The sequence below is a fragment of the Lagenorhynchus albirostris genome, chromosome 8 (assembly GCF_949774975.1).
Source record: "Lagenorhynchus albirostris chromosome 8, mLagAlb1.1, whole genome shotgun sequence".
NCBI lineage: Eukaryota > Metazoa > Chordata > Mammalia > Artiodactyla > Delphinidae > Lagenorhynchus > Lagenorhynchus albirostris.
Window position 1 is genome coordinate 84,759,019 of NC_083102.1, and position 24,354 is coordinate 84,783,372.

The window sequence follows — 24,354 nt, forward strand, 5'->3', positions numbered from 1 at the left end:
GTTCTAATTTCATTCTTTTACATGTAGCTGTCCAGTTTTCCCAGCACCACTTATTGACCAGGATGCCTTTTCTCCATTGTATGTTCTTGCCTCAGTTGTCATAAATTAGGTGACCATATGTGCGTGCGGTTATCTCTGGGCTTTCTATCTTGAACCATTGATCTATATTTCTGTTTTTGTGCCAATACCATACTGTCTTGATTACTAGCTTTGTAGTATACTCTGAAGTCAGGGAGCCTGATTCCTCCAGCTCCATTTTTCTTTCTCAAGATTGCTTTGGCTATTCGGGGTCTTTTGTGTTTCCATACAAATTGTAAAATTTTTTGTTCTAATTCTGTGAGGAATGCCATTGGTAGTTTGATAGAGATTGCATTGAATCTGTAGATAGCTTTGGGTAGTATAGTCACAGTATTGATTCTTCCAATCCAAGAACATGGTATATTTCTGCATCTGTTTATGTCCTCTTTGATTTCTTTCATCAGTGTTTTCCTGTTTTCTGAGTACAAGTCTTTTGCCTCCTTAGGTAGGTTTATTCTTCAATATTTTATTCATTTCTTGTGATGGTAAATGGGATTGTTTCCTTAATTTCTCTCTCTGATCTTTCATTGTTAGTGTATAGGAATGGAAGAGCTTTCTCTGCATTCCTGCAACATTACCAAATTCATTGATTAATTCTAGTAGTTTTCTGGTGGCATCTTTAGGATTTTCTATATATTGTATCATGTTATCTGCAAACAGTGACAGTTTTATTTCTTCATTTACAATTTGGATTCCTTTTATTTCTTTTTCTTCTCTGATTGCCATGGCTAGGACTTCCAAAACTATGTTGAATAAGAGTGATTCAAGTGGACATCCTTGTCTTTTTCCTGATCTTAGTGGAAATGCTTTCAGTTTTTCACCATTGAGAATGAAGTTTGCTGTGTGTTTGTCATATATGACCTTTATTATGTTGAGGTAAGTTCGCTCTATGCCCATTTTCTGGAGTGTTTTTTATCACAAATCGGTGCTGAATTTTGTCAGAAGCTTTTTCTGCATCTGTTGAGATGATCATATGGTTTTTATTCCTTAATTTTTTAATATGGTATATCACATTGATTGATTTGTGTATATTGCAGAATCCTTGCATTCCTGGGATAAACCCCACTTGATCATGGAGTATGATCCTTTAAATGTGTTGTTGGATTCTGTTTGCTAGTATTTTGTTGAGGATTTTTGCCTCTGTGTTCATCAGTGATATTGGCCTGTAGTTTTCTTTCTTTGTGACATCTTTGTCTGGTTTTGGTATCAGGGTGATGGTTGCCTCATAGAATGAGTTTAGGAGTGTTCCTTCCTCTGCTATTTTTTGGAAGAGTTTAAGAAGGATGGGAGTTAGCTCTTCTTTAAATGTTTGATAGAATTCACCTGTGAAGCCATCTGGCCCTGGCCTTTTGTTTGTTGGAAAATTTTTAATTACAGTTTCAATTTCATTATTTGTGATAGGTGTGTTGATATTTTCTAATTCTTCCTGGTTTGGTCATGGAAAATTGTACCTTTCCAAGAATTTTTCCATTTCTTCCTGGTTGTCTATTTTATTGGCATATAGTTGTCTAGAGTAGTCTCTTATAATCCTTTGTATTTCTGTGGTGTCAGTTGTGATTTCTCCTTTTTCATTTCTAATTTTATTGATTTGCATCCTCTCCCTTTTTTTCTGCACAAGTCTCGCTAAAGGTTTATCAATTTTGTTTATCTTTTCAAAGAACCAGCTTTTAGTTTTATTGACGTTTGCTATTGTTTTCTTCGTTTCTATTTCATTTATTTCTGCTCTAATCTTTATGATTTCTTTCCTTCTACTGACTTTGGAGTTTTTTTTGTTCTTCTTTCTCTAGTTGCTTTAGGTGTAAGGTTAGATTGTTTATTTGAGATTTTTCTTGTTTCTTGAGGTGAGATTGGATTGCTATAAACTTCCCTCTTAGAACTGCTTTTGCTACGTCCCGTAGGTTTTGGGTCATTCTGTTTTCGTTGTCATTTGTTTCTATGTATTTTTATTTATTTCTTTGATTTTTTTCAGTGATCCCTTGGTTATTTAGTAGCACACTATTTAGCCTCCATGTAGCTGTGTTTTTTACAGTTTTTTTCCTGTAATTGATTTCTAATCTCATAGTGTTGTGGTCAGAAAAGATGCTTGATATGATTTCAGTTTTCTTAAATTTTCCGAGGCTTGATTTGTGACCCAAGATATGATGTATCCTGGAGAGTGTTCCATGTGCACTTGAGAAGAAAGTATATTCTGCCACTTTTGGGTGGAATATCCTATAAATATCAATTAAATCTATCTGGTGTATTGTGTCATTTAAAGCTTGTGTTTCCTTATTTATTTTCCGTTTGGATGATCTGTCCATTGGTGTAAGTGGGCTGTTAAAATCCCCTACTATTATTGCATTACTGTCAATTTCCCCTTTTATTGTTGTTATCATTTGCCTTATATATTGAGGTGCTCCTATGTTGGCTGCATAAATATTTATAATTGTTATATCTTCTTGGATTGATCCCTTGATCATTATGTAGTGTCCTTCCTTATCTCTTGTAACAGTCTTTATTTTAAAGTATATTTTATCTGATAAGAGTATTGCTACTCCATCTTTCTTTTGATTTCCATTTGCATGGAATATCTTTTCCCATCCCTTCACTTTCAGACACATTCAAACTGAAAGTGAAGGTCTGAAGTGGGTCTCTTATAGACAGCATATATATGGGTCTTGTTGTTGTATCCATTCAGCCCTTCTATGTCTTTTGGTTGGAGCATTTAAACCATTTACATTCAAGGTTATTATCCACATATATGTTCCTATTACCATTTTCTTAATTGTTTGTGTTTGTTTTTGTGGGTCTTTTTTCTCCTCTTGTGTTTGCCACCTAGAGAAGTTCCTTGAGCATTTGTTGTAAAGCTGGTTTGATGGTACTGAATTCTCTTAGCTTTTGCTTGTCTGTAAAGCTCTTGATTTCTCAGTTGAATCCGAATGAGATCCTTGCTGGGTAGAGTAATCTTGGTTGTAGATTTTTCTCTTTCATCACTTTAAGTATATCCTGCCACTCCCTTCTGGCCTGCAGAGTTTGTGCTGAAAAATACACTGATAACCTTATGGGGATTCCTTTGTTTTTTGTTTTTTGATTTTCCCTTGCTGCTTTTAATATTTTTTCTTTGAATTTAGTTTTTGTTAGTTTGATTAATATGTATCTCAGTGTGTTTCTCCTAGGGTTTATCCTGTATGGGACTCTCTGTGCTTTCTGGACTTGGGTGACTATTTCCTTTCCCATGTTAGGGAAGTTTTCCACTATAATCTCTTTGAATATTTTCTCAGACCCTTACTTTTTCTCTTCTTCTTCTGGGACCCCTATAATTCGAATGCTTGTGTGTTTACTGTTTTCCCAGAGGTCTCTGTGATTGTCTTTATTTCTTTTCATTCATCTACCTTTATTCTGCTCCTTGGAAGTTATTTCCATCATTCCATCTTCCAGGTCACTTATTCGTTCTTCTGCCTCAGTTATTCTGTTATTGATTCCTTCTACTGTATTTTTCATTTTGGTTATTGTGTTGTTCATCTCTGTTTGTTTGTTCTTCAGTTCTTCTGTGTCTTTGTTAAACATTTCTTGTATTTTCTCTATCCGTGCCTCCATTCCATTTCTAAGATTCTGAATCATCTTTACTATCATTACGGCGAATTATTTTTTAGGTAAGTTGCCTATTTCCTCTTCATTTATTTGGTCTTGTAGGTTTTTCCTTGCTCCTTCACCTGTGACATATTTTTTTGTTGTCTCTCTCTTTTTTTTTTTTTTTTTTTGATGGGTGGGATTGTGTTCCTGTTTTACTCGTTGTTTGGCCTGAGGCTTCCAGCACTGGAGTTTGTAGGCTGTTGGGTAGAGCTGGGTCTTGGTGCTAAGACGAGGACCTCCAGAAGACCTAACTCCAATGAATATTCCCTGGGGTCTGAGGTTGTCTGTTATTCCAGTGGTTTGGATTCAGAGCTCCCACTGCAGGAGCTCAGGTATGACCCCCAGCTCATTAACTAAGATCCCACAAGTTGTGTGGGGAAGCAAAAAAAATAAATAAAAGGAAAAAAGAGAAAAAGGAGCAGAACAATAACAACAAAAAGTAAAAAATAAAGATTAGAAAACTAACAGATATGTTAGAAAAAATAAAAATATAGATGAAACAACAACCAAAAGGTAAAACAGAACCACAGTAGCAAAAAGGAGGGAAAAAAAAGCCAGAAAAGGCCTTGGCTGTGGGGGGGCGTGGCTTAGGCGGGGCAGAGTTTGGGTTGTGGGTGGGGCCTATGCTTAGGACCCACAGGGCCAGAAAAGGCCCTGAGGGGGCAGGGCTTTGGCTCAATGCAGCAGGAGGGGCCCAGGAGTGCCTCTGGCCTTGAAGAGTGCAGGAGCAGGTCCAGGACCCCAGGGGGCTCACTGGGGGAAACACTAGGTGCATTACCCAAACATAGGCTCATTATCCCAGAGAGTCCCTCTCTTTTCTTCTTCTCCCCACCTTCCTCCTATGCCACTAGGACCCGCGTGTCCAGAGAGGGCCCCAGAAGGCAGTGGACCAGAGCCAGAAGCCCAACAGGCTTCCCAAGGCCAAGTGGGCTGGGGAAACACCTGCAGTGCTTCCCCTGATCCCCTGGTCCTGGAGGGCCCCCCCATCATTCTCTCCTCCTCTTCTTCCCTCCTCCCTCCCTCCTATGCCCCTAGGGCCCCTACAGCTGATGGGGGCCCCGGAGAACTGAGGAACAGGCATGTGAGCCTAGCACGCTTCCCAGGGCCCAAGTGGGTGGAGGAAATGCCCTCTGCACCTCCCCTGATCCTCTGATCCTTGAGGTCCCTTCCCCATCCGCCTCTCCTCTTCTCCCCCTGCCTCCCTCCTACACCCCAGGACCAACACGGCCCAGAGGGGGGCCCGGAGAATGGAGGACCAGGCCCAGGAGCCCAGCAGGTTTCCCAGGGCCTGATGGGTGGGGTAAACACCCTCCACACCTCCCCAGATCCTCCAAGCCCCCTGAGGGTCCCTCTATGTGAGGGAACTCCTCCCCTCTAAGCCACCCCTCAGGGGTGCCGGTCCTATCTGGCCTCCACTTCTCCTCCCCCCTCACTGCACCCCTACCAGGTTGCTCAGGGGTTCCTCCCATCTGCTTGGTCATCAAAGTCCCCCACCAGCGTCCCTCTTGCGTATTTTAAATGTGTGTGTGTGTGTGTGTGTGTGTGTGTGTGTGTATTGATACTGTTGATTGGCTGGATATAAAATCCTTGGTTCACTCTTTCTCTGAGAGTCCTTAAAATGCTGCTTCATTATTGTCTAGCTATGTATGTTATTCCAGAGATGTGATATCAACTTGATTTTTTTTTTTTTATTGTAAGGAACTTATTACCTTTTAGTTTTTCCTCTATAATTTAAGTCTAATGACTAACTGATAGCTATTGTGTTGGATTTGACTGTTCTGGGACAATGTTCCAAGTACTTGGGCAGCCCTTTCAATATAGAAATATATGCAGTTATTTTATTTCTGGAAATTCTTCTGGATTATAGTTTTAAGTATTAGTTCTGTTATTTTTATCTTTATGTATTCCAATTATACATATACTGGATTATCTTTGCCTGTATTCTATATGGATGACTTCATTCTGATTATTTTTTACTATTTGTTGATTTCATTTTGTTCTCTTGCCTATTGCCATGTCTTTCCTCAGTGGTCCTTATTATAATTCCAACTGAATTGATTCTCTCTTGGGCACCTTGTAATTTAGTTTTAATTTCAAAGATTCTTTTTTTTTTTTAAATTTTCTCATTTTAGTCAACTCTTCTTACTATCTTTCTGTTCTTTGTCCATTTCTGAACTTTTAAATTTCTGATTCAAAATGTTGTTTTATATTTAGAAATGCTTGTTTGAAAATATCTTGAGATTTCATTACAGTTTTCTCATTTGTGCTTTTGTTTATGCTTGAAGGAGGATAATAATTTTTTATTAGTCATATCGCTTTGACTCTCATTTCTGATTTCTTGTAATAACTTTGTATGAATATTATCTACTTTCTATTTATTTTTATTTTTTTTCCTAAACCAGCAGTAACAGTTTTGTATAAGCAAAAATAAAAGAGTTTGGTTGATTACTACATTCGTAGTCCATGAGCACCCTCTTCTGTTTATTTTGTGAAGCACTAATTTTTTAGTAGATGATATATTTTTTTTTGCAGAGGGAATAGTTTGTATGTCTTACGATTCTTTTTTTGTTTCTTCAGACACAACAGAAGTTGTGATTCTTACCTCATGATTCTTTCCTATCGTAACCAAATTTCCATGGGCCATTTCCTCTTTCAACATCATTTCCCTCTTCTTCTTAAGAAGTGCCTTCCTAAGACTCCATCTCTCATTCTGCTCACTTTCAAACATCTTTTTTTCGGTTCCCCAGTAGCTGTGTTCTGATCAACCATGTCTGTTAGCATTTTCCAATTCAGGACAGGACTTTATCTTTCTGAGGGTGATTTTGTCTGTTCTTCCACCCCCTAGGCTCCTTGCTCCCTCTCTTCTTTTCTGCACACTCTCCACCTGAGTTTCTGATCCAGAATGGGCTCTTGAGCTGGTTCTGCTAGATTGGGGTGTTTATGTCTCTACCTACATATACCTTTTCAAGTGCATAGTATTTTCTTTCTCCTAATTATGTTGTAGATGTGGGTTATAGATGGTTTTACTGTTCTCTTAGTGGATATTTATGGTTTTCTGGGTAAGTGGAGAGGTTAAAATTTAGATATCAGCCTTTACATTATAGGAGCCCGGCATGTTTCAATAAAGGATCTTAAGTGGATGATGATGATAAATAGATCAATAGATGGATTAATACAGGCTTACAGAAATTAAGAGGAAACTGGAGATGTATATTTGAAGTCCTAACATATAGTTGTTTCCCAGATCTTTCATTATGGCCAGACCTTTCTCCAAAGCTCTAGGAATTTGAAAAACAAAACCAAACAACCAAAAAAACCCACCTACTAGATTCCTCCCTTTTTCACCTTCTAGTGCAGCTTGCAAACTTAAACCTAATATGACTTTCTGAATCTTTACCAGACAGCATTCTTTCTTTATGCCATGCCTTTCTGCCACCACTTCTTGTCACCATCTCAAATATATTACTCTGTCATCTTTAAGTGAACATTGCAAAAGTTCACATTTATATTTGACAACTTTTTTTCCAGGTAGAAAAGGGCCCCTGAATATTGAGCACACATTTCTTTATATATCACTATCTGTCAGAAAAAGCTTATACATTTTCTACTCAAATTTGGTAAGATACATTAAGGAATAAATTTAGTTGGAATTTGTGCCATTGTATGTTTTATCAACAACAAGCCCGTGAAATTGTAGTTAATACTTTTAAAACCCATTATAATACTGGAGTAATGAAATACTCAGGCTGAATCTATATGGTAGCATGAATTAAATGCCAGTGTTGTAAAATACAAATCAGCTAGTTCTCCTTTCCACTGTAAAAAGTAGTAAAATTCCTATACCCAGGCCCATGAATGAAGACTTCTTAGCCTATATTTCCATGATATCAACTGGGTTTGTGCTCTTGCATGTAGACACTCTCTGAGGAAGATGAAAAAGAGAAATACAGGAACAATTTTTATTTTCAATTTTAGGTTCTAAAGTTTGTTGTTTTGTTTGATTGTTTATTTTTGTGACTGAATGGAATAAAATTCTCTGGTAAATAGGAGCAAATTTGAGTCCTGACACACAGGAAAAGGTCTGGAAGTATACACTCTCAACTCTATCTTTATGTAGGGAAATGTGACTGTGATTAACATATCATTCTTTTATGGATTTTGTTAAAAACAAGAATGAATTCAGAATTTACTTTTATAATTATACTCCTTGGGAGCAAAAGTTAAATGACTTTTCCAGGGAAATTTAGTTATACTTCCCAATTAATATACTATGTATACAGCAAAAATCTAATAAGAATCGTAGGAAAAGATTTTAATATGGGTAGTAGCTATCACTATATTGCATATTATTCTACCTAGGGAACTTTTATATGTTTCTTATGTTCTCTTGTGATGTCATCACCTCTAAAGCACAATAGCAAGAGACTCAATTTTTTTAAGAAAGCAAGTCCAGGGCTTCCCTGGTGGCGCAGTAGTTGAGAGTCCGCCTGCCGATGCAGGGGACACGAGTTTGTGCCCCGGTCCGGGAGGATCCCACATGCCGCGGAGCGGCTGGGCCTGTGAGCCATGGCTGCTGAGCCTGCGCGTCCGGAGCCTGTGCTCTGCAACGGGAGAGGCCACAACAGTGAGAGGCCCACGTACCTCAAAAAAAAAAAAAAAAAAAAGAAAGCAAGTCCAAATAAAATAACATAAGATTGAAGGAAATGGTCCCCCATTCTGGTCCCTGTTCCTGTCTCCAAAATCTTAGTACTTAGTATGCTTTCTAAATTGGTCCACCTTCCTGGCTTTTTAAACTGCCCACCAGGATGGGCCTTCACACAACTTTTATGAATTAACGTAACCCATGCTATGACCCATACAAGATGCTGCCCCCCAGGAAAGGAACAAAACTGGACTCCAGATTTTGAACTCATATTACTGAATTTGTATCTCTAGGATTCAAGATGCAGTAATACTTAAACATGAACATGGCATTTACTTAGTTTTTCCAGTGAACAGAAAGATAGGCAACAGGGGAAAAAAAAAAAAAAGGTAATATAGCAAAATTAAAAGTTACTTTCTTGGAAATATCTATTAAAAGTCAACGTAATATAAAAGAAGACTAAAAATGCAGAAATCCTACATTCTCATTTTGTTTAAAAATTTGACACTATCCAACTTAATTCAGTGTTATATGTATCTGATTGGATGTTAATAAAGTGTGAGTAGACGTCATCTACTCAATAGTGAGAGTTGGTGAAGTAGCTTTTTTCAGTTTTTTTTTCATTTTGAAATTATTTTAGATTTCAGAAAAATTACAAAAATAGTACAAAGCATTTTCTACATACCTTTCACCTCACTTCCCCTAATATTAACATCTTTCATAGCACAATTATTGATGTCAGGAAATTAACATTCATGTAGGCTAGTAACTAATCTACAAGTCTTATTTGGCTTTTACCAGTTGTCTCACTAATGTCCTTTTTCTGGTCCAGATCCCACCCTGCATTTACTCTTCGTGTCTCCATGGTCTCCTCTACACACTGTGACAATACCTCAGTCAATCTTTCTATTTCATGACCTTGACACTTTTGAAGAGTACTGGCTTGTTATTTTCTAGAATGTTCCTCCACTTGTGTTTGCCAAATGTGGCAAAAAATGGACACAGCCCCCAGCCATACCTGATTAATATGTGAGTGGGCTCTTGACCTGAGGACAGCCATTACAGTGATCTGCCGGGCTAAGTAACTTGGATCTATTTTGAAGAAAACGAACTGGATTAATGAATTAGGGTGGATGCAGGGGAGGAGGCTGGGTACAGAATTGGGAAACTCAGAGATCAAAGTAGTGAGATAGTGTATCTTAGGTTCCTTATAGCTTTTCAGTATTTGGGTCCCATTTCCATAAAGAATACTATCCTTGGATTTCTACAGGTTGCCCAGCTGTAGCCTGAAAAATGTCTTCTGAGCTAATAAAGGAGTCCCAGTTTTCTGCAACAAAAATGGACCTAACAAATAAATAAGAATTGGACAGAGCGAGTAAATAAAAAGAAGAGCGTGGTGGCTGCGGCAGAATCCAAGCTGAACTAGATGCCTCTTTAGTTTTTGATTCTATTAAAGTTTTACGAAGCTTATATGACTGACTACAAATTAACCTAGACATTTTCACAGACTTTTGCAGAGTGGATCACTATAGGAATATCTAATCACTGAATTTTCCCCATGGTTCCATGGCCTGAAGAAAATCTCAGTTACAGCAGTTCTTAATACAGCATTAACCTTGCTGATCTCAAGTGTCTATTTTTCTCTGTTGCATAGTATAGGTTATGCTTTCATTAGTGTGACCTTAATCATCTGCAGATTTGTCAGGTATTATTGAATACAGTATTCTAAATAACCCAGGACCCAAGAGTTCCAAGCTGCATACTTGGCTTGGCTGGGCAAATAGTACAAAATTGGAAATTCTTTTTTCTCGTTTGTTAGCTTAATTTTAAAAAGAAGCAATTGGTTTTTAAAAACGAATTGAAGTCCAGATAGCTAATTTTTCATAGTGAAAGATGTTTCTTAACTGTCTTAATTTTTCATCATATACATGTATACTCTTCAGTTAATCTTAAGAATTTATTTTATGACTTGGCTTTTCTTTGCCACTCAGGAAGAATGTCATTAATGGGAATACACACAAACACATATCCACACATACATGCACATGCATACACACAAACATATATACATACACATTCCTGTATATGTTCACACACACACACACACACACACCATTTTAAGCATTGGTTGTAGATTTTATACCTATTCTGTCCTATTTACAAATGAACCAGTGTGTGTATTCTATTACTTGTTTCTTGTAACATTCAACCATCACTCCTCTGCAGACCTTGTAAATGAAATGAATGACAGCTCTTTGTAACAGGTTAGAGCTACAGTGTATCATTTTGTCTCAAATTGTGAGTCAAGGACCACTTAATAGTTCATCTTAAAGTATAAATATTTATAATATATAATTTTGTTTAGACATGAATTAATAGTTTATTTTGGAAATATGAAATAAGCAAACAAACTATATTAATATCGTATGAAAAGCAAATCAGATTCCCCCTGAATTCTGATGAACACTTCATGATGGCAAATGGGAAAGAATGCCAATGAATTGTTTCCAGAACCTTTGGCACTGTAAATCCACAAAGATAAAGAATCAGTGAACTGTATACTTTGGAGATACATTGCTTAGCATTAGTAATTTACTCAGAAAAAAAAAGCCAAAGATAAGGAATAAGTGAAGGAATAGATTACACTGTAAAAGATATTTTTTTTTTAATTTGACCATGAAATGCTTCCATTTGGCAGTGCCATTAGGAAGTAGGACTAGTATTCATAAAACTAACCACGTTAGGCTTTTACTCTGAAAATTATTAAATATTATTATTTTACATATTATTGTATTCATCAGGTGATATTAAACCTATTATATATATGAATCCATGTATTCAGTCATATTAATAATAAATATTCATAATATCAATTCTTGTCCTCTGTATATTCTTTTACTTAAGCTACTTGTAAAAGGCACTCAGTAGATGTTTGTCAAATGGATTTTTCTTTTTAATAGCCAAATTCTCCGATAGCTTGGGGAATTTGGTAAACATCATCTGGATAGTTATTCTCATTAGTTTAAATTAAGTATTGTTTATGCTGTATTAAGCAGAGTGCCTAAATTGATATCTGAATTGGCTAAGGTCTCTGGAACCAAAGTACAGGGTTCTTAAATCCTGAGTTGTTGTATAGGTAAAATGAGTTAGTGCATGGAAAATCCATCAGTACCTGGACCATAATAAATACTCAGTAATATTCTTATTATCATTTTGACAGAAAAATTTCTTAAGATGCTTCACAATTTGGTATTGTATATTTATTAACATATGACTTAATCCAAAAATTATTAAACCAAGGCATAGCCTAGATTTTATAGTTTAAAAAAAATAAATAAACTTGAAAAATTTCTTCAGTATTTAGGCTAAGCTCCAATGATGGAAGCCATAAAGGAAAACACTGAGAAATTTACCAATCAAAAATTAAAACAACTGTGTTGAAGAAAATGTTCAACAAAATTAAAATCTAAACAAACTCTTAAAAACATATATGCAACATATGTAACAAAGGACTAATACTCTTAACAAGTAAAAAAAAAAAACTCTTATGAATGGATTTATAAAAACAAGAAATGTACAAAAGAAAAAACAGTTGCCCAAGGATGAACAAATAAAAAATGTTGAAACTAACTAGAAATCCAAGAAAGGCAAATTAAAACAACTATGAGATACTATTTAAAAAACAATTTTGTTGATTTTTTAAATAATGATATACAGTATTTTATCTGCATATCCAGAATTCAAAAGCTCTAAAAACTACCTTTTACACTCATTTGACAGCAAAAGGTAACCTGACCTGGACATGCTGGCAGACCAGTGCTAACTGATGTGAAGTGGTCCTTTTTTTGTGCCTCTTAGTGAGAATCACATGGTTTGGGCTGCTTAAATACTCATGGCTTTGATTATAAGGTGCTTTCTCAGACTCTGCTTGACGTGTTATGGAACAGAATGCATTTGCCTCGTGTTATCCTTCTAAAATCAGAAAAATTGTGAATTTCAAAACCTCTCTGTCCCAAAAAGTTTTTGATGAGGAATTATGGACCTGTATTTAATTTGATGGTACAGAGAAACAAAGTCAATTCATAAACTCCCAGTGAAGTTATAAATTGGTTCTCTTTTGTGAGTGGATGGCAACAACTTGGATATAAATATAGATATACATTTATCAAAAGCCATAAAAGGGTACATGCCCTTTAATCTGAAATTTTACCTCTAGGAATTTATCATAACTAAATTACTGGGAAAATGATGAAAGATTTAGGCTTTAGTAAGTCCAACACAGATGATATATAACTGGAAAGTCCCAAATGTTCAATAATAGAAGATTGGTGGGATTACACAGGCTCTGGCCACATCCCACAACACTACTGTCCACTTTAAAAGTGATATTTTGCAGTAACACTCATTCACATTGAAGATGCCCGTGATACTTTGTTAGGTAGAAATACTAGGCTGTAAAAATAATATGCACTATATGATCTAGCGTCTTTAAAAATTACACACACACACACACACACACACACACACTTATCTCTGGATGGCAGGATTGCAGGTGATTCTAATTTTCTTTTATAACTGCTTTTCTATGGTGAAAATGTGTTACTACTTATAAAAATAAAACTTTTAAGTGTCATTTAAACATATTACTTAGAGCATGTCAATATATCTTACTTAGATTTCAAGTTATATATGTATTATTAATGTATATGAGGAAAACTAGAATATTCTTCATATTTATAGGAGTTAATAATTATAAAGGCTTAGTGTATTTGGAAACAGTATCATAACACAAAGCCTGGTTTTCAAATAACATGTTTTTGCTTAAAGTAGCTTTTATTGTATTGTTGATATTTTAACGTGTATTTATTAAAATTTGCTATGGAGAATTGAAAATATGAACCATATTGTCAAGGAAAGTGTGTTTAGAATTTTAGACTTTATACAAAAATATACCCAAAGAGTTTATTGGCAATATTCAAATTTTGACCCATGGAGAGAGAAAAGCAAGCTAACCATCTCGAATAGTGGGGTGTCAGTTGAGAATGTATAATGTCTTTGTTTCAGTCATCAGAAACAATTTGCTATTCTCAGAAATATATTTTGAAAATAGGATCTTCATCCTGAAATGCTCCTTTTAACAATACAAATAAATGAGAAAGCTGTACGCTCTTTCAGGAAAGCGATTTGCCTTCTGTATTACCTTGAGTGGTGATAACATGATAACGTGCCATTCTACTGCTTGGCGTGGGATAAACAGCTAGACCCAGCAGTACATCTGCAGAGAAGAGAGTTCTGTGTTTTAAGTGCCAGTTTTCAAGTCAGTGCTTCTTATAGTCCCTACAATATGCATTTGAAATTTGGTGCTGACTCTGAATGCTTTATTCCACTTTAGTAGACTATTTCTGCAATCCACGAACAATTAAATTATATTACTTTTTATTAGAAATAGTGTTATCTGTTACTTACTGAAAGAAATAACTCTTTATTTTTCAGAGCTTCCATATGGCTGGGAAAAAATCGATGATCCCATATATGGCACTTATTATGTTGAGTAAGTCTCTAAGTTTGATATTAACTTGTTATTAATGTGTTGTGAAATTGTGTTAGTATTTCATTTATTGAGCTTGTGTGGCTAACAGTCCCTTTATTCCTTTGTCGTCTTACTTTGAAGTACCCACAAAGACTCTAGCAGCACTAGCTAGCTGTCTCTTGCTCTCCAGCTGGCTAATTTGTCATTCCTTTCCTTTGACTCACGATTCTAAAACACCAGTTGGAAAAATGTGTTTTACACTGTCCTCTAAATGAGTGATAATTAAAGACATCAAAGTAAATGCCCTTCATTTTGCAATCAGAATGTTGGGAGCTGACTAGTTGTGTAAAAGAGATACTCTATTAAACCAGATTTCAGAGTCAATTAAATGAAGCAGCCATACTTTCCAGTTGAGGGATGAAATAAAATTAAGATTTTTTTTCCTCTCTTTTAAGGCCTCATTTTAAATCAAGGGTATTTTTTTTTGTAGATTGGACTTTTATGTTCTCTATTGGAGGTTTCATTACCTTAATGTATGTATCTAGCATAATATGAGTTACCCCTCTATGCATCCTTTATTCAGGATGAAGCCCCTGTTAGGGATTCAGTTATATACACATCTTTTTCTTAGGAAAATCAAATAATATTCATAATTTTCAAAAGTTAAATACGTGACTGACTTTTCCAGAACCCCTCTTCTGATAGAGAAATTTTTTATTTTTTATCTATTGTGTCATGTTGTTAATGTTATTTGGGTGAATAACAAAACCAGATACCCAAGAAATGCAGAGGCTGAAAAACTGAAGATGTTCTCACTCTCCATCAAGATCTAACTCTGTTTTCTCCAATCATATTCTGTTTAGCAATAATAATCTAGATGGTAGAGGATTACAGACTAATGGCATTATTGCTAAATTATTTTTGTAGTAAATTGTTCAAATTGTTATTGAGCTTTTACGAGGTGTCAGGCCCTTCTCTGCACTGGGGAGGTGCTGATGAGGACGACCTGTGTGCTCCCTGCCCTTGGGCATCTCCTTCGTGAACACTTGTCTTGAATAGTTTGACCCACCATCTTCATTTGGAAAAGCCCCAATTTTGGCACCACAGTCAGTCATTTCCAGTGAAGGTGAATTCACTTCCTTTGCCAAACGCAATTTTCTAACATAGTATCTAATTCTCTAACATCATGTAGATGCTCAGTAGATGCAAAAATTAAGATATGTACATGGAGGTATCACTAATTGCAAAAATAAAGGGAAATCACTTGTAAATAGTTATAAGGCTCCTATTCCTACTACATTGCTCATCAATTAAAATACACATATATTTTAATAATAATAATGTAGCTGCAGCTCCTGGTTAAATTTATCAACATTAAAGATTTTCAATAAGTGCTACCTTCTCTTAATTTGTTGAATTAGACTGTCCCTTGCCTAAACCTATTACATCTGAAATCCAAGATATTTCCATGTAAGGAAAGAGAATGGAGGTATGTGACATACCAGATCTCATCTTTAATACACTCTCTTGCAGAATTCATTGAACAAGAACCTTCTTCTAAGTTGAGATATTGGTAAACTCCATAAAGAGCCAGATAACAAATACTTTAGGGGGCCAGATGGCCTCTGTCACAACTGTTCAGCTCTGCTGTTGTAGCTTGAAAGCAACCGTAGGCGACACTTAAATGAATGGGTGTAGTATGTTCCAGTAAAACTGTATTAACAGAAACAGGCAGCTGGCCAAATTTGTCATGCAGAACATGGTTTGCTGACCCTTTGCCGTATTCAAAATCTTCAGATTCTTCTTCCATGTCCTCAGCTGCTTTCCAATGTGAGAAACAGTATTTAAGTCAAACCTTCTTTCTCTGTCTAACTGTCACAGAGGTGAGAGACCCACATGACCGAAAGCAATGCTTCCTACCTTCTTGATCATTGAGGCGTGTGTTCTTCAAGTAAAGATCTGCTGCTGGTAGTTAATTATTGAATTGGACATTAGCTATAAGCGTAAAAGAAAATGGTCCTCATTATCATTACATTTCACGTGGTTTGCTTTGTACTTGTTTTTGCTTACATTACATTTCTTTCTACATTTCTTCATTTTTCATGTATCATCACCATAGTAAGAAAATTATTCGTAATTTAGTCAGTTATATCTTATATAATTAGATCAGACTAACACATTTAATAGTTCTAGATTTCAGGTGATTGTGAGGTCTTAGATACCGGTCATAGTGAGTCAAATAGTTTAACTTCCTTCAGACTGCATCCAGTTCTCCTATTTGTCATGGCTTTTTCCCCATTATATGATTCCATAAGGTATACCAATAGCAACAGTTAGGTGTGTGTGTGTATCAGACCAATCAAAAAATTGAGACAGATAATCCAAACCTCCAGATAATTTTAAGTAGAACTCTATGCCAATATTTCTTGGAAATGTCTTTTGGAAGAAAATAATTAAAATACCTCAACTTGTAAACATTATATGTTTACATTACATAGTGGGTTCTCTGTAGAGCTGTCATTTTTGGTGTTTAATTACATACCCAATTACACAATTAGAGATCTGGTTACAAAATACGAAAAACATTCCACCTTCCTACCAAGGGGCAAAAAAGCCTATGCAGGGACACTGGAAGTCTAACTTAGCAGTCAGTTACTCTTCACGCAGACCAACAGCTGGGAGAGGAAGTTGTGGAGTGGGCTGTCTATCATCAGCAGGGCACATCAGATTGAAATCAGCCTTGTGCCTCTGACACAGTTGCACACACACTCATTCCTGCCAGCCTCAGACAAGCAGGTAGGATTTCAGCAGTCAGTAGCAGGAAAGTGTCTGTACAACTTGAAACTGGAAAACCTGGATTGAATCATTTTTGACCACTATTTATTGGTGACTTTACTGTGCCATAATTCTGTCCTGGGCAAATGCAATTTTAAGGTTATAGGTTTAATATATTTAAAACTTAGAAAAATTATCATCATAATCATATAAGTATCATGTCATCAAAACAGTTAACATCTACTGAGGGCTCAGTATGCACCATGAAGCGGGCTAAGAGCTCAACAGTCTTTAAGCACATTTATAATCCTCTCTATAGTGTAATGAGGCAAACTGTCTTAAGTTGACAGATGGGGAAACTCTGGCTGAAGAAGTTGAGTAACTTACCCAGCATCACACATTATTGAGAGGAATGGGCTCAGGCACTGTGACTGCAGAGCCCAGGCTCCAAACTCTTGCTCGAAATGCATCCCATAAATGTAGTGTTCATAATCCTCACATGATGGTCTGAACAAGCTTCTGGGACTCGTCACTGGAGAAGAATAAGGGGTCCCCAGAGGACATCTCCTCCCTGGCTGCACTCTGGTAGTGTCACAGGAGGGTTCCGACAGTGGGAGCCGTGCTGTGCACAGCCCCATCAGGCTGGCTTCTAACTCACTCATTCTGAGCCACCAGCTCCATTACCCATGAGTTGAGAGTGGCCCTGGACACCACAGCCCCCAAGAGTGAGACTAGCAAGTCCTGAATGAAGAAGAGGCCATACTATGTGGGTCTCAATGTAGGGACGTTGCCCCTCGTTTGGAGCTATAGAGACAGCCACGCAGGTCTGTATTTTAGAGAACAGTGAGCCATACTCAACATCTTTCCTTATTTCATCTGAAGACAGCACAGACAGACCACATTTCTGCTCAATGTAGACGCAGAAAGAGGTTAGCCCTAGTTTTCCTGACACTAAATCCTTGATAGTACAGCACTTAGCAATGTATTACAAAGTCCTAAAGTTGCTAACTAGAAATGTAACTGTCACTGTTCATAAAGAAAGGGAAATTTCTTTAATGAAAAAAGTGCAAAATGTAGAGTTGAACAGCTGTGACTTTTGTATAAATGTGTCTTTCTCTCCTCTTTTGTGGAATTATGTCTGCTGGGTTACATTTTGGTTTCAACGGCAGTTATACAGTTTGCTTAACTAGCTAGCCCAGAAGACACAATTTCCTGGGACAGCTTTCATGCAAGCTGCCTTTGCTGGCACAGACGGAGAAGCAAACCATACAACTACCGTGAAAATAATAGTGGAGACTGACAGATGTGATTTTCATGTAAAGGTTTTACAAGTTTTCATGTGATATCACACATCTGCTACTATGAAATGTTACTTGTGTGCAGTTCCAGAAAGTATGAAAGATACTGTATAATATCTCCAATATAACATTAAATGTGAAAGGAAAATTGCATTCGTTTCATGGTTAATGATGAGTATTTGTCATGATGTAGCAAGTTGGAAAGTGGTTAGAGAGGATTTTAACTCAATTGCATATCTTAAGAATGTTTCTCTCCTTCATGCCTTTGAGTAGTTTTCTAAATATTCTAAGAAAATGCTTACTAACTTCAAAATTTTTGAAAAGTCAGCATAAATGTAAAACATTTCCAATTAGAAATCAACATAAAAGAATACCTTTTAAAATCTTGCTTGTTCTTAGAGAATCTTTTTTCTATATTGAAAGTTAATTTTTCAAACTTTCAACGTTTTCTTCAATCTTCAAAAACTAGCATACTGTTTTGCTGCTTTTAAACAGCTATTTAACAAAGAAATCCTTTCCCCAGCTTAACAGATTTGTGTACTAGAACACTGAAGTGCACTGCTGATGAATTTGCTCAGTGATGTTCTAATCTAAAGTGAGCTCTAAATTTTGTCAGTAGCATTTGGTCATGTCAATTATTATCACTTAGTGGCCGAGAGTATGGGCTGCAGCGTTTCACAGTATGTCAGCCCTGCAGCTTCCTAGCTGTGAGACCTTGAGTAGACAGATTATGGAGAAGGAGGAAGTGGAGGAGGATGAAGACCAGAGAGAAAGGAGAAAGGAGAGAGGGGAGGGGAGAGGAAGAAATTTTATTGTGCACCTACTACGTGCCCAGCAGTATTCTAACTGCTTTACATATACTAACTCATTTAATCCTCACAAAGCAAAACAAAACAAACAAAAAAAACAACAACCAAAACTATGAAGTCTGTGTTACTATCCCCATTTTATAGATAAGGAAACTGAGACACAGAATATTTTTACAAGTACTAAATAATAAAGCCAGAATAGGAATCTAGGCAGTCTCATCACACAGCTGGTGTTTAGCACTTAACACAGGTATGTAGGAAGTGCTCAACAAATATTAGTTAGTTGTATTTTATCATATGTATCCCAGTGACATAGATAAGGACTCTCCTTCTGGCACTACTTGCTTTTCCAGTTCTTTCACGGTAAAATACACCCCAACAGTGAACAATTCTAAGGGAAATTATTTGATCTGTAAGAAACATATAACTTAATCTCACGGTTAGAGTGTGCCACATTGAATTAAAAAAATAGCATTTATTCTAATTCCATAAGCCCACTGAAAATGATGAAGCAAGGACCACAGAGTGTGGTGTTTCCATGGCTTCCAGAGGGGTTGAGGTTTCAGGGTAATTCCCAAAGAAGATATTTTTGTTGTAATTATCTCTGGTACATGCCATCTTATACAGCTGGAGAGTTGTGATGATAATAATAACGATAGTGATGTTTAAGGCACTATTTTAACTTTCAACTACTTTCACGTCCATTGTCCCAGATGATGATCACAGCGTTTACAAATGAGAGAACCAAATCTCTGAGGAGTTAAGTGAGTTCTCAATGGGCATATGTCTAGTAAAGTTGCAGCTGTCTGATGCACGTAGAGCTAAGAAAGACCTTTTAGTAGAGTAGCTATGTTTTTACACTATTATAAGCTGTTTAATTTATAAAGTATTTCTCATATTTGTTAAACAAGTATAAATCGGTTAATGAAAGGAATAAGGACATTGAAATAAATGTGGAGTATTCTATTTCTAACCAAACTACAATTGGTTCTTTTTGGCTAAGTCATTACACTTACCTTTCTACCTCCTCCTGGCTGACTGAGGCCAAGGTCATAGTATGTGGCATCCCTCCTTTCAGCCTGGAGAAGACAAGCGATCAAGCTTCATTGTGAGGGATCTCCTAGCTCAACATACATGCTCTTTACACTATGGTAGCATTTCTGATCGCTTGTAATTGGTAGTTCTTATTTACCCACTCTGTACTACCTGCTTGTATTATATAAAGTTCAACTGGCTATTGATCTACTTTCTTAATACTGCAGTTCAACCACAGATCAGTAGAAAAGCTCATGGCTTCCTTTTACGCTTTATGCCAGGGTCCCTCAAATATTTTTAAATTATGAGTCTTTCAAATCAAAATGAAGTCTCATGTCCAATCTCCCTTCTCACCACTACCATCCAGTCAAGATCTGGATACATGCCCCTCATCAAGCCCTTACATGAGATTAGAGATCATTTTTCATGCTGTAAGATATTTCCCCATTGCTGATTCATTTTAATATGATCAACATTTATCTTGTATACCAGTTACCTTGTCTTCCCCTGAAGGTTTTTTCAACTAAAGGTAAGAAAACTTGACTCTGTAATTGAATACACTTTTGTTAGCAACTGCTTATTCATAAACTACCTTATTTAGCAGATTTTCTGTTTCCAAATAAAAACTGTTTTAGTCACCCAGAAGTTTAAATAGGTTTAATTGCAAGTGGACTTTTACAAATAACGATAATTTATTCACTTTGACATCAGACTTCCATGTGTTTTTTTTTATTTTTACAATTCTAATAAATCATTTTTTGTCTTGAAGTCAATAATAAAAGACAAAAGAATTATTACTCCAGCATCATCTTTCCTTTGAGAATGTGTTTGTGAAGAAAGATGAATGCAATGTAAACACTAATGTTTTTTTTTTTTTGGTTTGTTTGTCTTTAAACCTTTTTATCAATCTAGCAAATTAAATTGGGCTCTTGTTTAGGCACTTCTGGAGAGGTTAAGCACAGGCAAACAGCACAGGATCACAACGGGTAGCACAGAGCAGGGGAACTTGGTGGTAGAGGCAGCAATGTCCCTGAGCCCTCATCATCGCAAGGAGAGATGGCAGGAATGGTCAGAACTGGAAACACCATTTTGTATACTCCCAAGGAAGGACCATGCTCCCTCCTTCTACTCCATCTTTTTTATAGGACCATGAGAGCTCGAGACTGGCCATATGAAGGCAGGGAGGTCAGACTGCACTTAGACAATGTTGTTCAAGGGACTTTCAGACAGCCTGTTGAGAGGGATATGAACAGGTGAATGTGGGGAGTGTCATTTCTGCACCGAGAGGTCCTAGGATGCTGTCAGAAGTGCTGTCCCTCCTGCTGGAGGAGGGGACCACCTATTTCTATTCCGTGTAGCTCATTGCTTGGCAACGCAGAGAAAGCTGCCACCGTCTTTCACTGGAGAATTCTGTTTGGCTCTTGCCAAGGCAATGTTATAATAAGAAGTAGATCACTGTCATCATTCTGTAATTTGTGAAATAGCTTTTTCGGTTATTAATTTCTCTGTGGATTAAACATGCTAGGTTTCTTGTGAGTGAACTGCAAATTGTCCCATGCTGTCACTCTGTATCACCACATACTTTGGCGTCATATCTTAGACTGAGACTAAGTTCTGAAGTGAACACATGAAGTGAAAAGTTGGTTAGAGTCAAAATTATCCTAAAAATCCCTCAGGATCATGTCGTGTGGAGACTAGCATGCTCAAACAAAATGGCTGGGTTTTCCTTTAGTGCTGGAAATGGATTCTTTCTGGAATTAAAGGGTTTGGCTGGCATTTATGTCTTTCCGATCTTTAATATATACAGAACTAGAATCACATTCGGCTCAGAGAGATGCTATCAGAAGGATGGAGAAATTTAGTCAAACAGAGGAAGCAGTAGAGTGATGTCATTCTTTGGCACATTATTATGAATAAAACAGAAGATTGTCACCTTTAAGAGGTAAAATGTAATGCCCTCCTGCCCCACGTGAGAACTATAATTTCATCTTTTTCAATATGCAAATAATGTTTTTCAAAATTGTTTTTGTGTCACAGACCATAATATTAGTAATAGTTTCTCCTTTTTTGTATTCATGGTTTTGAATTTACAAAATTCAAAATTACGCTTAACCTCGCTGGCTTTTATCTGTTAAATGAGTGGTTTGGATTAGGTGATTGCTAAGGTCTCTTCTAGTTCAAGGAATATCCACTGCACCTTGTGTTAACAAGGGTAAATTTGGCCATTTTCCTGTGTTATTCTTTTTTTTTTTTTTTTTGGTTTTTCATCTGTTCTCTTTTTTTTTAATTTTTGAATTTTATTTTATTTATTTTTTTATACAGCAGGTACTTATTAGTCATCAATTTTATACACATCAGTGTATACATGTCAATCCCAATCGCCCAATTCATCACACCACCACCACCACCCCCTGTGGCTTTCCCCCTTGGTGTCCATACGTTTGTTCTCTACATCTGTGTCTCAATTTCTGCCCTGCAAACCAGTTCATCTGTACCATTTTTCTACGTTCCACATATATGCGTTAATATACAATATTTGTTTTTCTCTTTCTGACTTACATCACTCTGTATGACAGTCTCTAGATCCATCCATGTTTCAACAAGTGACCTAATTTTGTTCCTTTTTGTCACTAATATTCCATTGTATATATGTACCACATCTTCTTTATCCATTCATCAGTTGATGAGCATTTAGGTTGCTTCCATGACCTAACTATTGTAAATAGTGCTGCAATGGACATTGGGGTGCATGTGTCTTTTTGAATTATGGTTTTCTCTGGATATATGCCCAGTAGTGAGATTGCTGGATCATATGGTAATTCTACTTTAAGTTTTTTAAGGAACCTCCATACTGTTCTCCATAGTGGCTGTATCAATTTACATTCTGATCAACAGTGCAAGAGGGTTCCCTTTTCTCCACACCCTCCCCAGCATTTGTTGTTTGTAGATTTTCTGATGATGCCCATTCTAACTGGTGTGAGGTGATACCTCATTGTAGGTTTGATTTGCATTTCTCTAATAATTAGTGATGTTGAGCAGCTTTTCATGTGCTTCTTGGCCATCTATATGTCTTCTTTGGAGAAATGTCTATTTACGTCTTCTGCCCATTTTTGGATTGGGTTGTTTGTTTCCTTAATATTGAGCTGCATGAGCTGTTTATATATTTTGGAGATTAATCCTTTGTCCGTTGATTTGTTTGCAAACATTTTCTCCCATTCTGAGGGTTGTCTTTTTGTCTTGTTTATGATTTCCTTTGCTGTGCAAAAGCTTTTAAGTTTCATTAGGTCCTATTTGTTTATTTTTGTTTTTATTTCCATTACTCTAGAAGGTGGATCAAAAAAGATCTTGCTGTGATTTATGTCAAAGAGTGTTCTTCCTATGTTTTCCTCTAAGAATTTTATAGTGTCCGGTCTTACATTGAGGTCTCGAATACATTTTGAGTTTATTTTTGTGTATGATGTTAAGGAGTGTTCTAATATCATTCTTTTACATGTAGCTCTCCAGTTTTCCCAGCACCACTTGTTGAAGAGACTGTCTTTTCTCCATTGTATATCCTTGCCTTCTTTGTCATAAATTAGTTGACCATAGGTGTGTGGGTTTACCTCTGGGCTTTCCATCTTGTTCCATTGATCTATTTTTCTGTTTTTGTGCCAGTACCATATTGTCTTGATTACTGTAGCTTTGTAGTATAGTCTGAAGCCAGGGAGTCTGATTCCTCCAGCTCAGTTTTTTTCCCTCAAGACTGCTTTGGCTATTAGGGGTCTTTTTTGTCTCCATACAAATTTTAAGATTTTTTATTCTAGTTCCATAAAAAATGTCGTTGGTAATTTGATAGGGATTGCATTGAATCTGTAGATTGCTTTGGATAGTATAGTCATTTTCACAATATTGATTGTTCCAATCCAAGAACATGGTATATCTCTCCATCTGTTCGTATCATTTTTAATTTCTTTCATCAGTGTCGTATAGTTTTCTGCATACAGGTCTTTTGTCTCCCTAGGTGGGTTTATTCCTAGATATTTTATTCTTTTTGTTGCCATGGTAAATGGGAGTGTTTCCTTAATTTCTCTTTCAGATTTTTCATCATTAGTGTATAGGAATGCAAGAGATTTCTGTGCATAAGTTTGTATCCTGCAACTTTACCAAATTCATTGATTACCTCTAGTAGTTTTCTGATGGCATCTTTAGGATTCTCTATGTATCATATCATGTCATCTGCAAACAGTGACAGTTTTATTTCTTCTTTTCCAATTTGTATTCCTTTTATTTATTTTCCTTCTCTGATTGCCGTGGCTAGGACTTCCAAAACTATGTAGAATAATAGTGGTGAGAGTGGACATCCTTGTCTTGTTCCTGATCTTAGAGGAAATGCTTTCAGTTTTTCCCCATTGAGAATGACGTTTGCTGTGGGTTTGTTGTATATGGCCTTTATTATGTTGAGGTAGGTTCCCTCTATGCCCACTTTCTGGAGAGTTTTTTATCCTAAATGGCTGTTGAATTTTGTCAAAAGCTTTTTCTGCATCTATTGAGATGATCATATGGTTTTTATTCTTCAATTTGTTAATATGGTGTATC

At 36.5% G+C, this 24,354-nt stretch overlaps 1 protein-coding gene across 1 annotated transcript in view; it reads left to right on the forward strand.

Annotated features, from left to right (window-relative positions):
• The window catches only part of MAGI2 (membrane associated guanylate kinase, WW and PDZ domain containing 2), a gene marked incomplete at its 5' end in the record, with an annotated part of 1,082,576 nt that overhangs the window by 721,908 nt on the left and 336,314 nt on the right, over positions 1 to 24,354 (forward strand). Inside the window, one exon of the mRNA XM_060156186.1 lies at positions 13,826 to 13,883. Coding sequence (XP_060012169.1) covers positions 13,826 to 13,883 — 58 coding nt within the window. The remainder of the gene's footprint in view (positions 1 to 13,825; positions 13,884 to 24,354) is intronic.